Here is a 25,763-nt window from a genome sequence, read left to right on the forward strand (position 1 = left end):
AATTATTTTTACTTAATATTTTTTTTTTTAAGGTGAAGAGAACAGGACCTTAGTGGACCCAACTTCTCTCTCTCCTCCTATTCTTCCATTACTTTTGTTTTTTACAATTTTTTATTTTTACAACTACCCCACTACTTTCATATTTTATTACTTTCTTCAATTTTTCCTAAAACTCTATCCAATGAGAAAATGGAGCAAGTATTTAAAAATGGAAGGTATAGTAAATACTTGTGAAAAAAAGGGAAAAAAGAATAAAAATGGCCCATATATATAAATATCACCGATTCACCATTACTGTGTTGAATGTCCGAACTAACTTGCTTTTGTGACCGAAACTCACACATCCCTACCCATTTTCTCTTTCTCTCTCCTCTCTCTTTCTTTTCATAATTTTGTTCTTGCCTCACATAAAAAAACCCTTCTTCCTAGGAAAATAAACAAACAAAAGCAAAAATTTATAAAAAAAAATGTCTTCTCCTAGCAAGCGCCGTGAGATGGACTTGATGAAACTGTAAATACCCAGAATTAATTTATTTTTTGATTGATTTTCTATTATTTTTTAATCATGAATTTGGATTAAAATTTGGGTTTGTGTTTAATATTGTTCAATTTTTATGAACTAGGATGATGAGTGACTATAAGGTGGAGATGATCAATGATGGCATGCAAGAATTTTATGTTGAATTTCATGGACCCACTGACAGTATATTATCTAAACTCCTCTGATTTTATTTTTAGAAAATGATTGAATGTTATTGTTTAATTTTATCATGTTTGTAGTTGAATTTATCAAATTTGTGTAATTATTTTTCTGGGTTGTGGTTATTTTTGTGTTTTGATTTCTGGGTTATGAGTTTTGGTAGAATTAGCAAAAAAAAGTTGCCAGTAACTTCAGTTCATCTAGTTTGTACTTTTAATCTTCAATGTTTGAGTGAACTTAGTTTGATTCAGTGTAGGAAGATCTTAATCTAAATTAATCCCAACTATTTTTAATTATAATTATGATCAGTTGTTTTTTTGACTGCGAAATCTGCTGCTATATATCATAAATTCTTGATCTATATATACTTTTCAATGTGCAACATTTAGCTTTATTTGTGTTTTTATGTGTTCACTTTACTGGATTTTTATGTGTCTCAAAATCTGCTAGAAATGAAATTATTAGCTTGTAAAACATTGTTCATATCTGGTAGGTCCTTATCAGGGAGGTGCTTGGAAGATAAGGGTGGAGCTTCCTGATGCCTATCCATACAAGTCTCCATCCATTGGTTTTATCAACAAGATATATCACCCCAATGTTGATGAAATGTAAGTCTACTGAATACTGATGCATATGTAATATGTATGTTGAGGGTTATGTTACTCCGACTTTTCATTTTACCACAAGTACCCGTGTCGGAGTGGCTGCTAATCTGCTATGGAAGTTTTGTTATGTCTTTTTTGAAAGGTTCACTCTATATGATTAAGAATGCCTCACTGGCACTGACATTCTCTTGCATCTAATTGTCAGGTCGGGGTCGGTTTGTTTGGATGTTATCAATCAGACATGGAGTCCTATGTTTGGTATGAATATAAGTGCATCTTTTTGTTTCACGGTTTAAATGGGTTGAGTACTTTGCTTTTATAGTTGGGTTGAGTACTTTGCTTTTATAGTTGGACAGTTGTTATCTTTGAAGCTGATATAACGCATATTGAATTTGTTGCAGATTTAGTAAATGTTTTTGAAGTGTTTTTACCTCAACTTCTGCTGTATCCTAACCCATCAGATCCCTTGAATGGGGAAGCTGCAGCCTTGATGATGCGTGATAAAGCTGCTTACGAGCAGAGGGTGAAAGGTAATGCTTAAGGCCTTTTTAAAGCTTCATTTCATTGCCTTTCTTGCGTGGCATTATGAGGCAGTTGAGCTGTACATTTTTTTTTCTGAACCTATTTGCTAACCTTCCTTTTCAAATATTTCAATCTTAGTTATTTTCCCCCCTGATTGTCTAGATTACTTTTTTTTTTTTTTTTTTGACAAAGATTGTCTAGATTACTTTATACTTAATGAAGTTCTGCCAACAACTATTGCACAAGGCAGGGGAGGTCCAAATATATGTATGTTTCTCCTACTTAGTGTAAACCAGTAAAAAGATTGAAGATATTTGCAATAATCCTTCTCTGATATCTTTTCCAATCCTAACTTCTCAGGATTAGGCTTTCCCTTTTTTCATTTATTTAGAGTCTATGTCCCATGTGGCTAGCCCTAGTCCAACTCAATTTGACACTCTTTAAGTCCAAATTATCCCTTCAAAGCTCTAACTTGCCATTTGACTTCACTTTTATCACCAAAATATACGCAATATGTGAGTATTATAAACTATGACTCTTAATCCCCCCCCCCCCCTTTTTTCCTCATTCTTCCAAGCGAGCTCATTCGTAACTATTATAATATTGGAAAACATTCCAAGATGATCTATGATGTAACCTTATGTTTTCATCACACAACTTTCACACTAATCTTATTACCTTTACACTTATATCTGATAGATGGAACATATATGTTAAATGTACCTCCTTTGTCTCTTAGCATATCCGTAAAATTCTCTTGGCACTTGGTCATACGTGTTTTGGAAGTCAAAGTCACCATGTGTAGGATCCCTATATATTTTCATTAGACATTTGACTGTACAAATTTGCTAGTCAAGGAGTTTCTCCCTAAACATTTCCTAGCTTCATATTGGTGGATTTTCCCTTGATGCACTTCACTTAATCAAAGGTTTTTGGTTTTCTGCTACTTGACTCTGGCCTATTTGAATATGTTCTCTCCTTTTTTTTGTTCAATCTTTGCTGCAACATGCAAGTTCTCTTATGCCATGGTTTAAACTTTGAACTGAATCCTTTATCTTCCTTGTTGGTTCAATTCTTCCTCCTTTTTCTACTAACTAGAAATTTATTTTCTTCCTTTTGTTTTTTTCTTTGTGTTGGACCACATCTCATCACCATGTCTCCTTCCAATTCATCAAATTCTTATTAAAACCCCAAAATTACTCAAACTTAAACCTCTTTGCAATACTTTCTCGCTTCCAAATTCCAATTGGCCTAATCTTCTTTTTTCTAAAAAATTCTTGCCATCACCTTGGTATGGATTGAGTGACATTGCTACCTTCAAAGCTCCACCATTTCACTATCATACTTTGACAGTTCTTTCTGTTTCCCAGCTCTTGACTAACATGTTCCTAACCAAAGATATTGGATTTGGTATCACTAGGAGAAATTTGCAATCCTTGAATCCCATCCATCACCTGGATAAAGATGCAACAGAAATGTGTCTTTGCGTTGTTCTTCTTAAATTTAATATGCATGCTACCTTTAATGATAATGCTTTGAGGACGATAATTGGAAAAAAAGTGTGAATACAAAGTTGTTTGATACTTTTGATTTTTTGCTGATCATGATTCTGTAATTTCTAAAAATAACCTCAGGATGACAATGTATTTGGACGTCATCACTGATATTTACAATTCTTATTTTGCTGATTATAATGCTTCCCTTTTTAAAGAAAACCTCAAAATGGTAATTATTTTGGACATTTTCACTGGTTTCAAACTTGTTGATATAGTATTAGTTCTTAAACCTAATTTCTTAACATATGGTTTTCATTAAAAATTCATTGGTATTAATATGCCAATAAAGCACACTGCTACTTTGAGGGTTGTCTTGCTGCAGGGTGGTGCTGATTATCCAAGCCTTTATTCTTTGTGAATAAATATTCAAAAGACCTTTTTTATTTTATTTTTTTAATACTCTGTTTCTTAATTTATTTCATTTTTGTTTTTAATTTTTCGGTCTTAATATTGTATCTATATTTTCACTTATCTAAAATAATAGTCCTCATATTCTCATGTCGATGTAGGGATAAAGTCATAAAACTACCTTGGGGAGGTTTTTCTGTCTCATCTTTGCTGCACTGTTTCACTTCTGTTGGTGGCTTTACTTCCTCGCTCTTAAAACCCTTCCTTTACCATGACATTAAATCTGTCCATTTAGATCAGAAAAGTAGTGGACATGGGGGTTTTATATGTAAATGACTTCCCAACTATCTGCTTTGCTTTTGATTGCAGATTTTAGAAATTGCTGGTATACACATTGGTTGTTCATCTAACTAAAGTTGGAGTAAAAGTCTTGATTTTGAAGATAGCATTTGTGCTGCTTTTTTGTGTTGAGCATTGAAGGAAAGGGATTGTGAGCAAGGAATAGTTACCCGGTTCATCATAATTATTTTTTTGGCTTTCAAGATGCTAAAACTTAAGATAGGGTGTGGCTGTCAAGAATGACAAGCTCTGGTACTGGTTGTCTTTACTGGGTATCAAAGTTTGATTTCTGTTGATAATCTTTTAGTATACCTTAGTACTTTTATCTGAAGCATGGTAGAGTACTGAAATTGGATCCTTGAACTTCCATCTTGACAAGATGTTATCTACATATTAAAATATGGAGCGTAAGCACAGTTGCTAGCTCAGCTAGGCAGGGCATCTTGTTAGAAATTCTCTGGTGAGATTTCTTTTAGCGGATGCTTTCATCGTCTTTTGTGAAGATTGTGAATGTTACATGGAACATTTACCATCGGTTTCCTTTTGGGCCATAATGACATTTAGTCGCAGGCAAGAAGCAATATGTGGTTTTAGTTTTTTGATCGTTCAATAGTGAATTTGACATTAATTTGTGTTGCACACGAGTACTACAGCGGTTCTGAATTTTGAGATTAGGAGCATTACACTGCAGGTGATTAACTTTGTTATTAGGCAGCAAAGCTGATGCTCTATTGCTCTGTAGTGGTCCTAATCACTTAATTGCGAGGTATGAGTCAGCAGAAGCTAGGTCAGAAATGCAAAAGACATAAAGCCTGTGCCCTTATAATGGTCTTTCTTTATTCTTGCCAGGAGCTTAACCTCATTATAGATAGATTCCTGCAGTTTGAGAATTGGATAGCTCGAGAGTCATTAACATTTCATAATCTTTAATATATTAAACACATAATTTCAAGTTTTCGACAATAGCCATCGTCCTTTTGAGATGGAAACAACTTGTGAGAGTGCTTTCCTTTTTGGGTTTAGGGTTTACTTATAGTTACCTTGTAGATGATTAGGACTGAGCGAACCTTCTCATTTCTTGCCCTTTTTGGTTGAAAATTTGACCAAGAAATATTTTTTCTTGGGTAGCTGAGGTATGCTTCTCCTGTCCTTTTGACCACTTCAGTTTTTCTACCCTGTCATCATCAGCAAATGTTAAGATTTCTTGGCTCATTATGAACACTTTTAATCACCATTGCCTTGTCTTTTTTAGTGGTATTAATGAAGCTACCTTGAAGTGTTTCTGTCATCTCTTTTATGGCCACCTTCCATGCAGCTTGACATATTTGTGGAAAAATCTTATGTTCACCATTTTCTTGTCCTTGACGTTGAAGCTACCATAATGATTTCGTGCCATCTCCTTCAAGGCCATCATCCATGCGGTCTGGTTGCCCTGGCCAAAAGATGCATCAAAACCTTCGGTTCACCTTTGTCTTGTCCATAGCATTGTTGTGGCATTAGTATTATTGAAGCTATCTTGTTGTTTTTGCTTCATAACTTTATGGTCACCATACGTGTTCCCTGGGACGAAAATCTAGCCAAATCTTAATAGCAACATGTTTATGGCAATTCTTTTATTGATACACTTGCACTTCACTCCTCATTTCTCTTTTTCTTTGGAAGAATAATTTTTGTGGTAAATTACTGAATAAGATGCTAGGAAGTTGTAGTCTTTAATGTAGTTCTTTTTTATAAATGAGAGTAAGTATGCTATTTCGTGAAAGTGAAGATTTGTATTATTTCTGCGAGAACTCGTTGGATTTAGTGTTAAGGAACTTTTACTTACTAACCCTTGTGGAAGATTTAGGACATACTATCGACCACATACTTGCTGTATGTTGCCAATGGTCTTAACTACCATGTAGCGAACAGTACCTTAGTGGTTAGCTAACAACTTAGCTAGGAAATATTGTGAGGAGACAATTGCTACATGAAGCACTGAAGCTGTGAGAAGTTAATGGGTAAGGTCCATCGGTACTTTGAATTTTGACAAAATAGATCATCGATATCCACTGTATTGCATAAAAAGGAACACATTGGGGGGTCAGTGAATAGTTTCACTTATAAGATATCAGACTTACTTTGGTTTTTGTACTTTCTTACAGCTAAGAAGGGTCTATGAAGAATCATGGGAAGATATCTCAAATTTGATTGAGAATACCCCTAAAGCCAATGTGACTATTTATTCCCCCCCCCCCTCCTTTCTTTTATAACTTTTATGTGGACTAAATATTAAATGGATTAGAGGCTGTAAGGATATATTTCAGGAGATAGGGATGGTTAATTATATTAACATATTATGAAGTGGATGGATAGATACAAATTTTCTTGGAATTATAGACCCCAAAGGCATGAGCATTGTGAATTTGTGATGGTGCTAACACATCCATGTTCTTAAATGTGTTACGGAGTGTGTAATCCTTGAAAGATTGGTGTAAGAGTTTAGTGACGGGTTACATGACATGTCCTGGTTTATTTGCTAAGCTTGCGTGAATAATATTGTGTAGTTATTTTGGGTTGTGTGAATTTTTCATTACTTGAAGTCTTGCTATAATTTCTTTTCGTCCCTAAATATATATCTTTGTCACTTTTTAAGATTTTTAAAAAATTCCACTTGGTTATGGCTTTTTTGTCTATTTCCAGATATGCTCTTTAATACTTGTTGCGACCTTGGAGTAATAGATGCTTTAATTGTATCATGTGTGTGGGGAAAGTGTACTACTTTGAAGATTTATTAATTATTGGGTTTCATTCTTGGTTGTAGATGTGTTTTGGGGAGATTTGTGTGGTCTTTATTCAAGTTGAAGTGGGTTATTGCATCTGGATTATTATTTTGGGTTATTCTTCAATCATCTAAAGAAAATATAGGGGAAATTCAAGCGGACAAGGAGTTTAAGAAGTGACAAAGGCAAGAAAGTGGGAGGTTTCTACGCATAATGACCAATTATGAAACGAACACTCTTTTGTCTAAAGATGCGAAATCGTTGGGGAAAGCGTCATTGTAGGATGTAAAAGGTTGTATTAAAGTTTGATGCCCCATATGAAAGAAAGTTGTGAATTTTGTTCTGAATAATTTCCCTTTTATTGAGGAGAAAGCCACACTTAAGGGCTTAGATTTCGATTATTTAGTGTTCTTCTAAAGGAATTGGTAGTTGTTCGTATTCAACATAAAAATAAAAAAAAGTAGTTGGGGGTTTATGACATATTATGGGTGCATGTTTTTTTCTTTAGTAAAGAAAAAAGATTACACGGCCAATAAGAATTCATGTTCAAAATAGATTTAAATGGGAGGTTTCCTTTGATTATTTTATATGGTAATTATTTTTGTAAAAATTTGTTAGGGCCTATTCTGATTGACTGAGCAGCTGAGCTGAAGAGGCCCTTATAGTCAATAGATGGGAATTCATACTTCAGTCTACTTATGGACTTTGATGTAGTTCCTAACCTTTGGTGGTATGAAGATTTATTGTAATTGTGAGATATGGAATATTACTATTGTCTTCAGATAGTTACTAGATCCTAGTTGGTAGTTCAATTGTTTGAACACTTTGATGTAAAGTCTGAGGGTGCTCAAAATTTCTCTTACACATATAGGGTTGACTATGGTTTTTGTTAAGAAGACGGGGAGCTAGATGAAGTTGTTGGGAAGATAATAAAGTCCATAATTAAAGAACCGTTGGTGATCCATTCCCTTGAGGCTAGAGGTATTTTAGCATATGTTTGAGGAGAAGAAGTTGAAGGTATTTTAGCATATATATATATATATATGATTCGCTTCTTTTAGAGAAGGATTTCTTTGAACAAGGATTGGAAGATGATGGTAATTGTGGGATCACCTACGTTCTTAAGTGGCGTGGTGTCATGGTTTGAGTGTTTTGAGTATTTTACGTCTGCCATGTGGCACACTCTTCTCTATTGGTGACATTAAGGCTAGTCGAGAGTGGAAGGACCTTATGAGCACATAGCAGCCTAAGCGTGAGATGAGTTTGTTTCTTGCTTATTGGGCTATTGTCGAATAGAGAGGAGTTAGAGGGTCAACTGGGGCTTGTGACGGTTGAGTAGCTAAGGTGATGAGCACATACGGAGGTGATGATGAGATTTTTCCATTTAAGGGTTTTTTTTTTTTAATCATTTGTTTTGGGCTGCTGGAAACATGTGGTGACACTATTTATAACGGCCTACAACAACTTACAAGATAAAGCAAGAGGCAAAATGGGTAGAGAGCTTGGATTTTATTAATTACTTGCCCTCTAAAGAACTTTTTGGTTTTACAATATTCTCCTTGAACACTGGATTGACATTAACATAATAATCTCTCCAGAGGCCTATAAAACTTAAGTAAAAGACCTAGAAAGCATGAATTACATCTAAAGAGAGCCTCATCGAACAGTTAAGAGGAGCAGTTCAAGGAGGATAAAAAGGGCCTTTGTTTTGTTGGTTTCCCTCTCAGTAAATACAGTTTAGATATTAATAGTATGATTTCGGAGAAGACTACATTGACTTTGGATGAGACCAGTGATAGTGTTGGGAAATGAGAAGTTTTTGAAGAGTATGTTGTCTGCAAGCTGTGATACAGTTATACAACTGTCAATTTTGAAATCATTGGTTTTGTGGGGAGCGGGGGGAGGTAGTAGAAAAGATCTACTGAAAGTTAGGTTCCCAAGGCACATCTACACTCCAGAAATCCCTGTTTTTTTCCTTTTTTATGTCCCAGTAGATTGTTCTTTTGCTATCAGTTGGGTTACAGTCTGTTTCTGATGTCTGTTTCGAACTTATACATTTCCAAAATCTGTGTTTATAGGGGGTAAGTGTGCTTGCGGCCTGGGGGTTTTCTTGTGTGTGTGCAGGAGGGGGTGTTAGAAGGTTCTTTGCGGTTTGAAGGCAGCGGAGTTGAGTGTGTTGTAGATGTGGAAAAGATCTATTTGTTTTGCTTACATGATTGTGTCGAAGCTTTTGATGTAACCTTATAGAAAGACAAGTCTATCCAAAGAGAAAGATGAAAGATTCTTTCGTTTTCTCTCTCTCTCTCTCTCTCTGACATTTTTTCTCTCAAGCTTGTGCTCTTCTTCCCTTTTACATTTTCGACAGCTGTATTGTCTCCTGTATCACCATCTAGTGTTCTTGACTCAGCTTGAGCAAGGCTTGTGGATCACTGAATTGTAAGAATTATCAGTCTTTCCAGTTTGACATGGTGTGGTTAGGTGAATTTCACATTGGCACAGCTCTGCCTTTCTGTGAAATGGCTGATTTTATTTTACTCTTTTTTTATCACTTTTAATTTTTGTCAAGCATTCAAGCCTGTTGAATGAATGTTTGCACACCGTCTTTTGCAAAGCTTATTTGTACAATTTTGCTATACTGCTCTCATCTTAGATTCTCAGAAAACCAGTCCATCACATTTTTGAAGTTATTGTTAGTCTCTCATGAGAATGGAGTTGCGCATCAGTGGGAGGCACTCTGCCTCCTACAGCCTTGTCCCAGGTTTAATTTTCATGGTGGCCTCTCATTGATTCGGGGTGGGGGTTGTGTACCTGTGTGGGAGGCACTCCGCCTCCTGCAGCCTTGTCCCAGGTTTAGTTTTCATGGCGGTCTCTCATTGGTTTGGGGGGAGGTTGGGTGGGGGTGGGTTGTGTGTTTATGAGTTTAATGCTTCACCCCTGTGGCTTTGGGCTGCAAGAGGCAGTCCACACTTTAGGGAGTATAATTGCCATAAGTTAGTGTGAGCATTTGAGATGGTCCTTGAATCTGTTTGATTGGACTAATAGTTTGCAATTGTCCTGCTGCGCAGCTTAATAATTGGACTTGGTACTTTTTCAGATTTATTGGTCATTGAACTTTATATTTCAAAATACGAAGTATGTATTTGTATATAAAAAAATTGTAAATTGAATTACACATCTTATATTCTTATTGATACCTGCTTTACTCTTTCATGGACAAAATTATTTCTGGTTCATTTTCCAGAATACTGTGAGAAATATGCCAAGCCCGAGGATATTGGTGCAGCACAGGAGGATGATAAATCCAGTGAGGAGGAGCTGAGTGAGGATGGTTATGCTTCCAGTGATGGTGATGATGAGGTGGCTGGCAAAGCTGACCCTTGAAGCGACACGCTCTATTTAACAATGCCCGCTTGTACATTTATTTAATCTAAAAAAAAAGAAAAAGAAAGATTGGAAAGTGCTTCTAAGAAGGGTTGATTTCATGGAAAATATCTGAACACTTCCCTTCTGTTCTTCCAGCTCTTATTGACCTTCTGTATATTATTGTACTCAGACGTTTTATGAATCATCGGATGTTATATATTCATTCATGACATTGATTAAGCAATTTCTGGATTTTCACCTCTAAAAGGGGAATATAATGACACCTTTCTTTGGTCTGACAAGGGCTATTGTCTACAGTTTTAGTGATTGTTTAGTTAACAGTTGCAGTTCTAGGGATGTTTTACATTCCTCAAAATTCTCCTGTGTTTCGCATTGTATTCTACTCTTCCGAGGAAACTAAATTTCTTAGAAGTTGCAATTTCCTGAGAATCTGTTAACTTTGCGCTTATGGTTGGTGCCTTCCTGCTTGGCTGACAGCTCCTGCAAAATATAGAGGAAAGCGAAGTGTAAGTTGGTTTCAAATGGGAACACAAAATACAAATTTTAAATGGCTGCAATTTGCAAATGCTACATTGCTACACATGAGAGTGATGAAACATGATAATGGATTATAGGCTCAAGATTTTTTTTTTTCGATCTCTTGGAAACCGGGAGGGGAATTTCAACAATACGAAGTACTACAACACAAATTATGCGTTGGATGAACCCGTAACCTCTAAAATACAAAGGTTTTTCACATTTACCATCTCAACCTACATTGATTGATGTTTTAAATTTCACATAATTAATATTATATATTTCTTTACTATATTAATTAAATTAGAGGTTACATAATTTATTTATTTTTCACAAAGATTAGATTATAAATACATACGAGGAAAAAAAAAACAATAACACATGAGACAACGCCTGAACCACACACTAATGATACAAAAACTTGAACATAATTATCAAATTAAAGAAGTACAAACTAGCAATCCGGGGCATCGCCCGAACTACACACTAATTTATCTTTTAAAATGACACTTAACAGTAGAGGTGATCAATATTGGCCCGACCTCCTAGCTCGGCCCGATCCAACCTGAAAATAGGGCAGATTTGTGCAAGCATAAAAACGCATTATTAGTTAAAAAGCCCGAATCCGACCCGCAAAAGCCCATTTTAGCCCGACAAGCCCGCTACTTTTTTACAAGTTTGGGCACGAAAAATTGTGTTAAGGCTCGCCCCCGGCCCGATTTTTAATCACCTCTACTGAACATTTAACACTCTCAATTATACAAATACACCTAATTAGTTCAAATTTTTATATTTGTTTCCCTATAAATTAGAAATTGAAAAATATGAGAATGATGGACAGCATACCCACAAATGTCGAAATTTACATTTATGTCCCTATAAAGTTAACAAATTATCCAAACTAACAATCAACTACGAGCATAGCATTTTCTCGAACTCACATACTCATTTCGCACATCATCCACATCCTTCCCCGGTCTCCTCATCCCGCCACCACCAACGACGGCGCCGATTTCATATCAACGATTTTTCCACCGCTCCCGATCAATCCGAAACCCTAATTTAGAATTAACAGATTCAAAAACAGATCAAATTAAGCTTAAATTTGTAAGAAGTGAAAGAGTGTGATGAAGAGGCTATTGGAATTTGGGAAGAAAGCAATGTTCTATGTTAGGGTTCTTTCTGGTTATGAAGAGCGTCGCATTCGATCTTACAGATTGCAGCTTGAGCAGCGTCTTCGATCTGTACTTCTCTCTCTTTTTCCTCCTTAAAGTTTTCTATGTCAATTTCAATTTTTGATTCTAATTTAGGGTTTTTGTTGACATTTGGTATGATTCTATATTAGGGTATTTTTGTTTCACATTTTTTTATGAAAGAGTTTAATTGGGTATTGTAATGTGAAATTCAGGAGCTTAATACCTAAATTAGACAATTAATGGAGATTTATGTTACTATATTTTGGGTTCTTTGTGAGATATTTGGGAAATTCTTTGTTTTTCCCGGATAAATGTATTGTGTAAGAAGGTTGTTGGAAGGATTGTGGGATACTAATTTGCCAGGTTCAAAGATGTTCCTTTAAGAATGACAACAATTATGCTGTAATTATTTGTCAACAATGTCGGGAGGTTTAGAGTGCTAGGCATACTCTACCTTAGCTCTAATTTGTTGGAATTAGTCGAATTGTCTTTATGATAGGTTCTTCTATTAGAGTCTTGAATTAAAACATTATGTGTTAATCTGTAGATAATTTTTGCTGGTGTAATCATGTACGGAATTAGTCTGTTTTGAAATGTATACATTTGGTTGTTTAGTTTGGTGAGTGTTTTCCATCTGCCCTGAAGTTAGTTTCCTAATGCTTACACGCTATTGGCGTTACATGTACTGTTTTTGCATGCTTGATGTGAGGTTGAGTGAAATGGTACCTTGAATGCGTTTATCAAGGGAGCATAAGCTAAGGTTTTGATGTGATCATCCTTTTTTGATTTATGAATTTGAAATTTGAATTATCCTAAGGAAAAATTTTATACTTCCTAGAAAAAATCAAGTGATGAGGGTGAAGAAAAGAAGAGTTGAGATGTGATGATGTGTCACATCGGCTGTGTGTGAGAGTAAAAGAAGCCATCCATGGCATATGATATAGAGACTGCGTAGGACCATAGATACACATAGAAGACCATGTGGGTAATGGAACCATGGGGTTGGGCCGTTGGGGTGTAGGGAAGGAGTGTTTACATTCTTTCACAGTGTGAGGTTTTCAGTTTAGCATTAACTCTTAGCCCGTTTTCCTACCCAGACTTTCTGCTGTACTGCTGCAGTTGCGAATTAATATTGCTTTAAGTTAGAACCCAAGGCTGTTTTTCTCACCAATCAAATGCTATGATAATTGTTTCTTTTCATTTGGAGATGACTGGTTACATCAGTAAGGATGATATGGATGTTATACCTGATTGATTGATTTTAAGGAATATGTCAGGAGAAATGATTTATTGATTAGTGAAATTAACATTTTCTTCCATGTGTGTTCTCTATTCAGGCACAAGAAAAAAAAAGAGGCCTCAAGAAAGATCCCTGAACAAATTATGCTGTCTGAAATTCGAAAAATGGTGGAAGAAATGCAAAATGTAAATAAGAGGTTAGAAGAGATGGTGAGTTTGTTTACTGGTTAATTATGCAAATAACTCTTATGATTGGACTGCGAGGGATCTTTTACTTGTTGCATGTAGTTATGTTGCTGTCTTGTTGACAGTATGAAGTTATGTTTTACATGTCTCTCTCTTTGTAGTACTGAAATTTGCATCTTGCAAGTTGTGCAGTGTTGAGATGAAATTACTACAGAGTACCTTTGTCTGGATTCCAAATTTCTTTGGAATTGACACTCACATTTATTTTCTTGAGATATCCAGAAAAAAAAGGTCTCAAATTTCTTTGGAATCGACACTCACATGTATTTTCTTGAGATATCCAGAAAAAAGGTATCAATTATACAAAGTACTCCGTATGTGCTTATGTTTAAGCATTTACCCCATTTGCAGACATGATGGTCAAAAAACTATAGTGGGGTTTGGACAATGTGACTATTAATCTTGGTTCTTAATGCAAGCAGTTTATATAATACTTATGTTGCCGGCATGACATCATAAATTTGGAATTTGTGCTTAACTTGACTACAAGGGAATCATATGTGTACCCCTTTACTATGGGTGTTTATTTTGCACTTTCAGTCGGGTTTGACCTTTCAATGAATTCAAGGCTTTTAAAAACTTCATTAACTTTTATGTGCAGGAAGGTGATATTAATGAGTATTTCAAGCCAATTGACAAAGAAGTGGGAGTTCTTATGGATATGCAGATGGAGAAAGAGAAAGCAAAGATGGAAATGATGGGTTCCATGTATAAACAAGCTCTGATTGAGAAAGCTGAAACACAGGCAGCTGGAGATGTAAACAGTGCTAACCAAACGAATATGGAAACAATGAGTGCCATGTTCAAACAGGCTCTGCTTGAGAAAGCTGAAGCAGAGGTGGCCGCTGAAATGAAGAAGTCACAAAAAGAACAAAATCTTCCTCTCTCTAAACAAGGTTAGATTAGATAATTATAAGAATTTTAGACAAAACATGCTATGCGATGAATAATTATGAAATGCTATGCTTGTCATCTGTATTACGAGGGACAGGAATAGAGTTCCAAGATAAATATTGAAATACTGAAAATCTGAAATTCAGTTTTTTGTTGAATGATAATTAGAAGCAGAAATTTTGACTGATTCATGAAATGAGAGCTTACTTTCGTTGTTTTTAAACATATGCTGATGGTTAGCAGATTTATGCTTCAATGACTTCAGTTTCTGAAGCTCAAGCTATTGTAACTATGAGTTCGTGATAGTGTGATACCCTAAAGCCCATGAAACCCAACAAGCCTAAATTTCTGAATGATAATGGAAAGGAAATGCAGGAAGAAAAGCATGTTCCTTTTTTCTTGAATGGAAGTAAAGCATGTACTTAGTTATGGGTGGAGCTGCTGAAGCATGTAAAATAATCAAATTTTATCATATAAAATGTTGTTAAATTACTATTAACATATATATTTTCACTCCTTCAATTCGGATGAATTGCAACACTTTTCTTTTCATCTATTTTAATTAATTGCAGCTCTTTCATATTTGGTAAAGGGCCAATGTTATTCCATATTTTCCTCACACTAACCTCACTTTCAATATTTTGATGATGTTCTTTTTTCAGTTAGTACCAACTAAATATAGCCCCACCAACTATACTTTATAAGTATATTACACTTCTAAAATTCATATTTTGGTCTTCATTCTATGCGTTTTCTTAAACTATGTGTCAAACCTTTTGCAAGCCCTTCCCCTCAACAATGCTATATTAACTCATCCAAGTTCCAATACGAATTTTTATTTTATTTTATATTCCTAGTTTATTGTTTCACATAAAGCACAGTAGGAGTTTTTTTCACGTACAGGTTCAGAGGGTTTTTAGACCTTAAAACCTCTACTTCAGGTAGTGGTTTTCTGTTGAAAACCAATACTTCAAGCGACAATTTTCAGGTCTAGAAACAGCTACTTCAAGTAATGGTTATGATGTAAATTTCTTATTATAATGGTCTAGAAACAGCAGTCTTCGTTTTTTATTTACGGAGTATTCGTTATATTAAGAATTAAATTGAAGATAGAAAGTACTATTAAAAATAAAATAAAATTGAAGTTAGAAAAACTTTAAATATGAATAATCTTTGACAAATATATGAAAAAAAATTCCATGTTTGACTTTGTTAAATTTGTCTTGGTATTTTCTTAGACTAGTATGGGCCAAATATTTAAAAGAAATTCAACCTTGTGATTGTTGTGACCTCAAAGTTTTGAGGTAAATACCTCACCAATTACACTAATGGTTAAATAAATATTGTAATTACTTTGCATTTTTTTTTTTTTTTTGAATAGAATTACTTTGCAATTTTATTGTAATTACTTTGCAATTTAACAAGGAAATATACCCTTCAAATCGTAAGGAAAGTAAACCCACTTTGTCATTTTGTCTTCTTTCTTAGAGACTTACCCAAGTGAAAACTGAAAAAGGTGGGGTGTTGAAAAGTCTACAAAGTTCAACTTATAGTAGTACCATTTAAGCAAGCGCAATGAATTATAGAATTGCAGTGTGTTAGGGGGAGGCATCCCACTTGGAAAATGACATTTGTGGACGTAAATTGGACGAGGTACAAATTGTAGGGACTTATCTTTATATTGTACTAGTATGAACATGTAACACATTTACTTATCAATTAGACCATAGGTCCATAGTCATTGAATATTCACTAATTATTTGGACAAGGTATAGACTATAGAGTAAAAAACTACAGAGTATATACAATGAAATACATGTCTTTATGTATTATAAGAGGTCATCCCAACTAATTTCTGTTGTTAAAAAAAAAAAAAAAAAAGTTTATCGTGGAAACATATCTTTCTTGTATTTATTTATATGTAGTACTCGTAATGTGTTATTATCATATACGAATACATGATGTAAAATATATAGCAGTATTTTTTTATTCTTTTAATCCTAATATTCTAAGGCTTTTTTTTTTTTTTTTTTTTTTTTTGTTCTGTATATTATAAGGTATTATGACGTACGTATTCTTTAAGTTATCACAATTTTGCGATTATTATTTAATGTTTATGTCCTTCTGTTTGTAATTTTATGCAATAGTATGGCCGGGTATGCACTTTTGTTATTAGTTTTAAAGTTTTCTAAAAAAAAAACGTGTATGATTATGTATTTTTTTTTTTTGACGGAATGCATGATTATGTTGTTATTCATAAGTTAACAAGAATATATTAATTTATTATCTCCAACCTTAAATAATCAATTAATCACATCAATTATCATATTTTTACTTGTTTAACAAGCAATATATATATATATAATATATATATATATATATATATATATATATATATATATATATATATATATATATATATATATATATATATATATATATATATATATATATATATATATATATATATATATATATATATATATATATACTAGTTTTGTGCCCGTGCGATGCCCGGGTTGTTTATTGAATTTTAAGATAATTTTTAATCTATATGCCAAATTTTAAAACATAAGACAAAATAAGTTAGGAATTGATGTGCTTTTGTGATGATTTAAACTATATAGTAGGCATGTAATGACTAATAATAATAACATTGGTGAAAATCATTTCTTGACCCGTAACCTGTAATAATGACCATGTCCGGAATGACTCGTGACCCGACCCGATTGACATGTCTACACGCATTAATAAAATTATATTAGATTGTAAAATTTGTTGTTTTAATTGATTAGAATATATTATAAATAATGGATGTGGTGCATTTTGAGCTAATTCCTTCGCTCCAAAAAAATACTATGATACAAAAAATAAATTTTTATTAAAATTATAATTTAATTTGTACATATGAAATATTGGTAGTTTATCGAAAATAAAACTATAAATTAACAATTTTATCCTAAAATTTTATCCAAATTTGATTGAAAATAGAATTCTAAATTAACTTTTTATATCTTACAAATTGAATTATATATAACTCTATCCTACGTGGCGCGACACTTGGCGAAAAGTTGGAACGCCAAGTGTCACTATCTCGTCGTTTGGCTAAAAGTTTAGTTATATATATATATATATATATATATATATATATATATATATATATATATATATATATATATATATATATATATATATATATATATATATATATATATATATATACTAGTTTTGTGCCCGTGCGATGCCCGGGTTGTTTATTAAATTTAAAGATATATTTTAATCTATATGTCAAATTTAAAACATATCATTGATACAAGATTAGTTAGGAATTGACGTGTTTTTGTGACCATTTAAATTTGTAGACATGTAATGACAAATAATAATAATATTGGTGAAATTTTTTTTGACCTTTTTTGAAATGACTCGTGATCCGACCTGATTGACAGGTCTATACACAGTAATAAAATTATATTAGATTGTGAAGTATATTATTTTAATTGATTAGAATATATTATGAACAATGGACTTGGTACATTTTGAACTAATTCCTTTGCTCAAAAAAAAATTATGATACAAAAATAAATTTATATGATAATTTATGAGAGTTATAATCTAATTCTTTTTTTGAATAAAATTATAATTCAATTTGTACATATGAAATATTGGTACTTTATCAAAAATAAAACTCTAAATTAACAATTTTATCCTAAAATTCTATCCAAATTTGATTGAAAATAAAATTCTAAAATACCTTTTTTATTCTATATAACTCTATCATACGTGGCACAACACTTGGCGAAAAGTTGGAACGCCAAGTGTCGCTGTCTCGTCGCCTGCCTAAAAGTTTAGCTTTATATATATATATATATATATATATATATATATATATATATATATATATATATATATATATATATATATATATATATATATATAAGGCTCATATAAGAACCCTCCTCTATATAAGAACCCATTATATATAAGAACTAATCTGGACCGTGGAATTAGCTTGATCTGACCGCTCAAAATGAATGATTAGTAATGACATTTTTGTAATTTGAAGGAGTTTATTCAAATTCTTTTTCCTCTTCCTTCAAATTCTTTTTCTCTCTCTAAAATTCTCAGCTTTCTCCCTCTCCTCAGTTCAACAGATTGGCGAAAGTTCATCAAATTCATCACGATATTTTCACAGATTTTGGATTAATTATTGTAAGTTTATTAATTTTATAATCAGATTTGTTTTAAATTTAATGATTTTTCATGCAATTTTGATGCGATTAATTTCATGCGATTATTTTGAGCATTTTCTATGTAATTGTTCTCAATATTGTTTAGCGAATATTTTGCTGCGATTTTGCTACGAATTTTATGCGATTTTGATGCGATTTTTTGCTGCAATTTGATGTGATTTTGTTGCGTTTTTATGCGATTTTTCTCAAATATTTCCCTGATTTTTGCGATTTGTATGCTGCGATTTTGATGCGTTTATTTCTCAATTTTTGCTGCGATTTATGTTCGATTTTTACTGATTAATTCATGTTTTCGTCAATATTTTTGCGATTTTTTGCGAATTTTCTATTCGATTTTGTTTTTGGCGATTTTCTATTCGATGTATATTTATTTTGCTCGATTATTTATCAATTCGATTGTTTGATTGTTCGAATTGTTTGTTCTTATTTTGATTTTTTCTCAAAATTTTCCGGCACAGGGGATCTGTTCACCGGCGAGGTTAGGGTTGGCTGGGTAGAGAAAGGTTAGGTGGCGGCTAGGGTAGCGACGGCGGCGAATTTGGTGGCTGGGAAGAGGAAAAGGGTGGTGGTGGTTTTTCCTTTTCCTTTTTTTTTTAATTTTATTATTTCTAGATTTTATATAGTTCACTATGTTCTAAGCAAAAGCAAATTTAGAACATAGCTATGTTCTAAACAAATTTAGAACATAAAGTAATTTACTACGTTCTAAGCAAATCAAATTTAGAACATAATTCACTATGTTATAAGGAAATTTAGAACATAAAGTAATTCATTATGTTCTAAAATAATTCAAGATGTTCTAAAGTTTTCCTTCTATGTTCTAAAATTTTCCATCTATGTTATAAAGTTTACTCTTTGTGTTCTAAAGTAATTCACTGTGTTCTAAAGTAATTCATTATATTCTAAACTATTATTTAACTATCTTAGCATGTTCTAAACTTTTATTTAGCATATATTAAGTTTACTCTTTATGTTCTAAAGTAATTCATTGTGTTCTAAAGTAGACAATCTTAGCATGTTTGTCAAAGCTTGTTTAATTAGCACTAGTCTTAACTTGGGATAACTTTTGCTTTAAAGGACTACTAATGATAGATTGATTATATAGCCAATATAATGAACCCACCTTAATGCAAGTAATCGATCATCAAATTACAATAAACGATGCTAAAGATAGTGTTTAGAAGTGCAAAAGGATATGATTAAACAAAAAAAAATTACTTTTGTGATTATCTCATATAGTTGTTAGTAGTTTTTCCTCTAGTTCAAGTGTTTTATATACATTAGCCTACTAGCTCAACGGGTAGAGCATTGTTTTGAGTTTTTTCATTAATTTCATCAATTTCGTTTTCTAGTTTCTTTTTCTTCTTCAATTTCCAGATTTTTCCAAATTTTATTTCTAGATTTTATTTCCTTTGCTTATTTCCAGATTTTTTATTTCCAGATTTTTCTGTTTTTTTCCTTTGCTTGAGTTTTTCAAACATCTTTTTCGATTTTATCCTATTTTGTTTTCCAGATTTTTGATTTTTAATGGATTTTAATTTCTGGTTGCTTTTTTGCTACAATTTGTGTTTTTCAAAATAGGTTTATGCATATTGATGGATTTAGATGGTGTGCAACCTAATTATCCTTCTTCCTGTGTTACTCATTCAGGTAATTTTATTGTTTTCAATGTTTTAATTTCAATTTACTTACATGTTCTAAAGTTTCTTTACTATGTTCTAACATTTATCTGTAATGTTCTGAAGTTTTCTCTGTATGTTCTAAAGTTTTCTATATATCTCTCTCTTTATATTGTAAAACTTTCATTCTATGTTCTAAAGTTTACCTTCTAATTTTAAATTTTTACTTTTTATGTTCTAATGTTTACTTTCATTGTATGTTCTAAAGTTAACCTTCTAGTTTAATTTTTTTCACTTTATTGTAAATTTTATTATGTATGTTATAAAGTAATTCACTATGTTATAAGTATGTCCCTGATTTTATATGTTCTAAAGTTTATCCTTGATGTTATAAAGTTTATCTTTGATGTTCTAAAGTTTTCTCTGTATGTTCTAAAGTTTTTTATGTATCTTTCTCTTATATTATAAAGTTTATTTTTATGTTCTAATGTTTACTTTCATGTTCTAATGCAGTTGGTGATATTTATCGTACTCTAGAGGTTGTTGGATCATTTAGCCCTGGTGGTACCACTAAGGAATGGATTCCAAGTGTTCCCGAGGAGTTAAAACCTAGTTTGGGGATGATATTTAAAGATCCTGAAGAGGGTCTTAGTTTTTATAAAGCATATGCAAATGCCGCTGGGTTTACTTCTAGGAAATCTACTACTAAAAGGAAGAAGAATAACAAAGATATAATTGCTTTTCAATATGGAGTTTGCAATAAGGAAGGTTTTAGGGCAATAAGAAAACCTATTGCTCAACAAACAGTTTATGAAGAAGGAAAAGTTCGTATTACTAGGAAACGTTTAGTCACTCGTGTAGGATGCAATGCTCACATATGTATGAGATATGATGCTGGAAAGTATGTTGTAACTCATTTCAAAGAAGAACATAATCATCCTTTATATACTCCAAGTTGTGCAAAATTTCAGAAGGATAATAGAAAAATGCATATTATGCATAAAAAGTTGATTGTTGATAATTCAAAGGTGATTTATTTTTATGTACTAAATAATGTTTTTTTTTGTTTTGATTTACTATGTTCTAAAGTTAATTCTTAATCTTAGTAATATTTTTTTTTTTCTAACAGGTAAATGTTGGTCCTGTGAGGTCTTATACTATGATGAAAGAATTAGCTGGATCACATGATAATGTTGGTGCATCTAAACAAGATTTCAAAAATTTTTATAGAGATTTGAAGGCTTTTATTGATGGATCAGATGCCCAAATGTTTGTGGATAATTTTCAAAATAAGAAATTGCTCTGGAGTGCATTTTTTTTTCCTATGATGTTGATGAAGAAGATAGACTTTGTAGAGCTTTATGGGCTGATCCAATCTGTCGAAAAAATTATGCACTTTTTGGTGATATGGTTTCTTTTGATACCACATTCAAAACAAACAGGTGATGTTTTAAATATAAATTTCTTTCATAATGTAATTAATATTTTACTTTTACATATTAATTTTTTAAACATATGTTCTTATATTCTAAATATCATGCCTTGTGTTCCTAAACAAATATCCATCATGTTTTGATGTTCTAAACAAATATTCTTTATGTTCTAAACTATGTATGCCTTATGTTCTAAACATATATTGCTAATGTTCTACCTTATGCTTTAAAATATATCCATCATGCTTTTATGCTTTAAACATTATGCTTTTGTGTTTTACACTTTATTCTTTGTGTTCTAAACTAATATCCATCATGTTCTAAACATTATGTCTATATGTTCTAAAGTTTACTTATAAGTTTTTAAAACTACATTGTATATTTTTAGTTTAGTGTTTATGTTTTAGAGTAATTCATTATGTTTTAAAACAACTATATTACTGCCACGTTTAATAATTAAATTAAATTACTATCCTCTAAAGTTTATCCTTAATGTTCTAAAGTATACCTCTATGTTCTACAATTTACCTCTATGTTCTAAAGTTTACCTCTATTTTCTGCATAAATAATTTGTGTATGTTACAGATATAATATGATCTTTGGTCCATTTACTGGAGTTGATCATCATAAAAAATGTGTTACTTTTGCGGCTTCTTTTGTAGCTCATGAGGATATATCATCTTTTGAATGGGTTTTCAAAACTTTTCTTAAAGCAATGGGAAATAACGAGCCTGTGTGTTTGATTACCGATCAAGACCCTGCAATGAAAGTTGCTGTTCGTAATGTTTTTCAAACTACAGAACATAGGTTTTGTATGTGGCATATTATGAAAAAGGTGCCTGAAAAAGTAGGTCGGGCGATTGCCCAAGACACTGATTTCTTGAAAAAACTGTGTTCATGTGTTTGGCATTTAGAGATTGAGCCGGCAGAATTTGAAGAAAAGTGGAACAAAGTTATTTCAGAATTCCATTTGAACGATCATGAATGGTTGACATACATGTACAACATACGTGATATGTGGATTCCAGCGTATTTCAGAGATTTATTTTTGGGTGGCATTATGAGAACCACATCTAGATCAGAAAGTGAAAATAATTTTTTCACTATGTTCACAAATCCCCATCTCACTTTGATTGAGTTCTACATGAGGTAATAAGTAATTGTCTATATATGTTCTAAAGTTACTCTTTATGTTCTAAAGTTTTCCTTGTATGCTCTAAAGTTTTCTTTTTATGCTTTATAGTTTTACTATTTATTTTATAATTCTCTTTTATGTTTTCTTTTTCTCTTTATGTTTTAATAATATTTAGATCATAATAAACATGTCATGTATATTTATATGTTCTAATGTAATTCACTCTATGTTCTACAATTATCTTCTATGTTTTAAAGTAAATTTCTTTTCTATAGGTTTGAATGTGCATTGGATGCTCAAAGGCACACTCAAAATAAAATGGATAATGATTCGAAGAATAAGCGTCCGGAGTGTAAGACTCCAATTCCTTTAGAGAAAGATGCTTCTGAATTGTTTACAACAACAATTTTCTATGAATTTCAATATGAGCTTGAAATTGGATGTTTTAATTGTGGTGTTGAGGAGATGAAGAAGGACAATGAGCTTTACATTTTCAATTTGAGGGAAGGAACTAGAAGGAGGACTTTTGATGTTGTTTTTTGATCCAACTACCTTTGATACCAAGTGTTTTTGTAAAAAATTTGAACGTGATGGTGTGCCTTGTAGGCATATGATTTGGGTGTGGAAGGCAAGGATGTTAGAAAAAATTCCCAAGGCCTACATTCTAAATAGATGGTGTACAATGGCTTATAAGAAGCCCATTTTTGATTTAGAGGGTAATGTGTTGGAGGAATGTATTAATGCAGTAGATAAGAAAATGTTATTAAATGATTTGTGGTCTGAAATTCATGCTTGTGTGAGTTTAGTGCAAAACAATGAAGATGATCTTAGTGATCTTGTCAAAAAACTTCGAGCCATGAGGGCAGATTTGGAACAGAAGAAAACAAATGGAAGCAACAATCTTTCGAGCAAAGTTAAAGACATTGAAATGCTTATTGGAGCTAGTCTACCTTCTAATGTTTTAATCAAACCTCCTAAAATTTCGAAGAACAAAGGCACGGGGGTTCATGTTCCAAATCAGGTCAATGTTCCAAATGATGTCCATGTTCCAAATCAGGTTCATGTTCCAAATCAGGTAAATGTTCCAAATGATGTCCATGTTCCAAATGATGTCCATGTTCCAAATGAGGTTCATGTTCCAAATAGTGACAAAAGAATGAAGAGTGACAGAGAAAAGTCTATTGAACAAAGTCAAAAGAAGAAGAGATTATGTAGAGCATGTGGGGAGCTTGGTTATCATGATAGTCGTAATTGCCCTGGAAAAGTCAAGTGATATTGTAAGTAAACTTTATTTTTAATTTTCTTATATTTATTTTGTTCTAAAGTAATTATGTTTTAAGCAAGTTTAGAACATAAAGTTATTCATATATGTTCTAAAGTAATTCAATATGTTCTAAAGTGTTTTCTCTTTGTTCTAAAGTTACTTTTCTATGTTCTAAAGTGTTTTCTCTATGTTCTAATGTTTATTCTTTCTGTTTTAGTGTAATTTAATATGCTCTAATGTTTAGAATATAAAGTTATTCATTTTGTTCTAAAGTTTTCCTTTATATTTTAACTTTTCTCTTTATGTTCAAAATATTTTCTTTATATGTTCTAAAGTTTTCTTTATATGTTTTAAAGGTTTCTTTAAATGTTCTAAAGTTTTTACTCTATATAATATCATGTGTTCTAAACTAATAGAAATGGCATGTTATAACATTTTTTAATGCTAAATTATGTGCTTATGTTCTAATATTGTTTTATTTTTTTTTCTTTACAGGTTGGTGAATATACTATTAATCCAGTTGCATGAGATGTTATATATTTAGAAACAATATCTCATTTACTAGCACGTAAAATATTATTCATGTAATTCTTAAAATATAAGAACTCAATTTATTTACTTTTAGAAACAATATATTTTTATTTCTTTTTTGTCCAATTATTATTCAGAGTATCTCTACTAGTGTTTTTCTTATCAATTTTTATGTTAATTAAAGTTGATTATAATGTTTTATAACATCTCCTGTCTTTTCATCTTCCCCCCTTTTCGTAATTATAAGTTGTTTTATTAAGTCAATTTGAACTACGAGTAATGATAGTACAAGCATTTTAGATACCTTTATTAACAACATTTAGTTGAATCTTGCTTTAATCAACTTTTATTTATTCAAGTTTCTTAACATTGATTTACATATGCCTTCTTAGATATGCACTAAAGAGTGTATGCATTGTATTCAAAAGGAAAAATAAAGCAAAAGTAATGGATTAGAAGCAGCCAGTTTAGAACATAAGCAAATACTTTAGAACATAGATAAAAATAATTAGAAGATTAGCAAAATCAATAATTTGGACATGTAATAAGAAAAAAGTACAACATAATAAGATATAATTAGAATCAAGTTACCAATTGAATGCTTTGGAATCTTGTTACTTTGGCTGTTGTCATTTCTTGTTACTTTTTTTTAATTTTCTTATGTTCTAATGTTCTACACTTTAAGTTTTAAGTCAAAATTAATATATAATAATATATCTAATATCCTAACTTTATAAGCATATAATTATTAAAACATAATCAAAAATACTTTAGAACATACCCATATAATTTAGAAATGAATATAATTTAGCATATAAGTTTATATGATATATTTTATATTAAAATTTTAGCATTTAATATGATTCAACAATATATTTCTTGTAACAGGTAAATACATAGAACATAAAAAATTACTGTTATATTCTTTGCAAATATCTCTCTACAAATATAAACTTAAGATCTTAACAATCATATATCCATTTTGTTCTCCTTTGACCACTTTTTTGATCTCCTAATCACTTTGTTCCGTTCTTCATTTACTTCTGCTGTTATTATCTTCCCACAATACTCCACTCTTAATTTTTTCATTTGGTCAAACTGCAAAAAAAAAAAAAAAAAAGAGTAACTTTTAGAACATAAACATAAACATTTGGTCAAACTGCAAAAAAAAAAAAAAAAGAGTAACTTTTAGAACATAAACAGAAATACTTTAGACATAAGCAT

The 25,763-nt window shown here is 31.9% G+C and overlaps 3 protein-coding genes across 9 annotated transcripts; all 3 read left to right on the top strand.

Annotated features, from left to right (window-relative positions):
- The first annotated feature begins 222 nt into the window (after positions 1-222).
- Positions 223-10,497, top strand: LOC110692741 (ubiquitin-conjugating enzyme E2 4-like). 3 transcript variants are annotated; one of them, XR_002505522.1, is made up of 7 exons: positions 223-511; positions 624-703; positions 1,194-1,308; positions 1,511-1,563; positions 1,707-1,835; positions 4,101-4,322; positions 10,074-10,159. XR_002505522.1 is itself a non-coding variant. In XM_021869787.1 (6 exons), the coding sequence occupies exons 1-6, from the start codon at positions 468-470 to the stop codon at positions 6,912-6,914; spliced, it is 462 nt and encodes a 153-aa protein (XP_021725479.1). In that variant the 5' UTR covers positions 223-467; the 3' UTR covers positions 6,915-7,322. The 3 variants fall into 3 exon arrangements, 2 of the variants coding, with proteins under 2 accessions (XP_021725479.1, XP_021725477.1); XM_021869787.1 differs by lacking the exons at positions 4,101-4,322; positions 10,074-10,159 and adding an exon at positions 6,874-7,322; XM_021869785.1 differs by lacking the exon at positions 4,101-4,322 and having other exon boundaries at positions 230-511; positions 10,074-10,497.
- A 1,102-nt stretch (positions 10,498-11,599) lies between these two features.
- On the top strand, positions 11,600-19,862 carry LOC110692742. Of its 4 annotated transcripts, XM_021869788.1 has the most exons (5): positions 11,600-11,976; positions 13,266-13,377; positions 14,015-14,309; positions 18,451-18,516; positions 19,016-19,862. In XM_021869788.1, exons 1-5 carry the CDS (start codon positions 11,900-11,902, stop codon positions 19,063-19,065), a joined length of 600 nt encoding a protein of 199 aa, XP_021725480.1. In that variant the 5' UTR covers positions 11,600-11,899; the 3' UTR covers positions 19,066-19,862. The 4 variants fall into 4 exon arrangements, with proteins under 4 accessions (XP_021725480.1, XP_021725481.1, XP_021725482.1 ...); XM_021869789.1 differs by lacking the exon at positions 18,451-18,516 and having other exon boundaries at positions 11,604-11,976; XM_021869790.1 differs by lacking the exons at positions 18,451-18,516; positions 19,016-19,862 and adding an exon at positions 14,551-14,845 and having other exon boundaries at positions 11,604-11,976.
- Positions 19,863-20,051: 189 nt separating this feature from the next.
- Positions 20,052-22,279, top strand: LOC110692743 (protein FAR1-RELATED SEQUENCE 5-like). 2 transcript variants are annotated; one of them, XM_021869793.1, is made up of 4 exons: positions 20,052-20,207; positions 20,690-21,204; positions 21,306-21,618; positions 22,195-22,279. In XM_021869793.1, exons 1-4 carry the CDS (start codon positions 20,153-20,155, stop codon positions 22,203-22,205), a joined length of 894 nt encoding a protein of 297 aa, XP_021725485.1. In that variant the 5' UTR covers positions 20,052-20,152; the 3' UTR covers positions 22,206-22,279. The 2 variants fall into 2 exon arrangements, with proteins under 2 accessions (XP_021725485.1, XP_021725484.1); XM_021869792.1 differs by lacking the exon at positions 22,195-22,279 and having other exon boundaries at positions 21,306-22,142.
- The last annotated feature ends 3,484 nt before the right edge of the window (positions 22,280-25,763 follow it).

This window comes from Chenopodium quinoa, unplaced genomic scaffold, assembly GCF_001683475.1.
Source record: "Chenopodium quinoa cultivar QQ74 unplaced genomic scaffold, ASM168347v1, whole genome shotgun sequence".
NCBI lineage: Eukaryota > Viridiplantae > Streptophyta > Magnoliopsida > Caryophyllales > Amaranthaceae > Chenopodium > Chenopodium quinoa.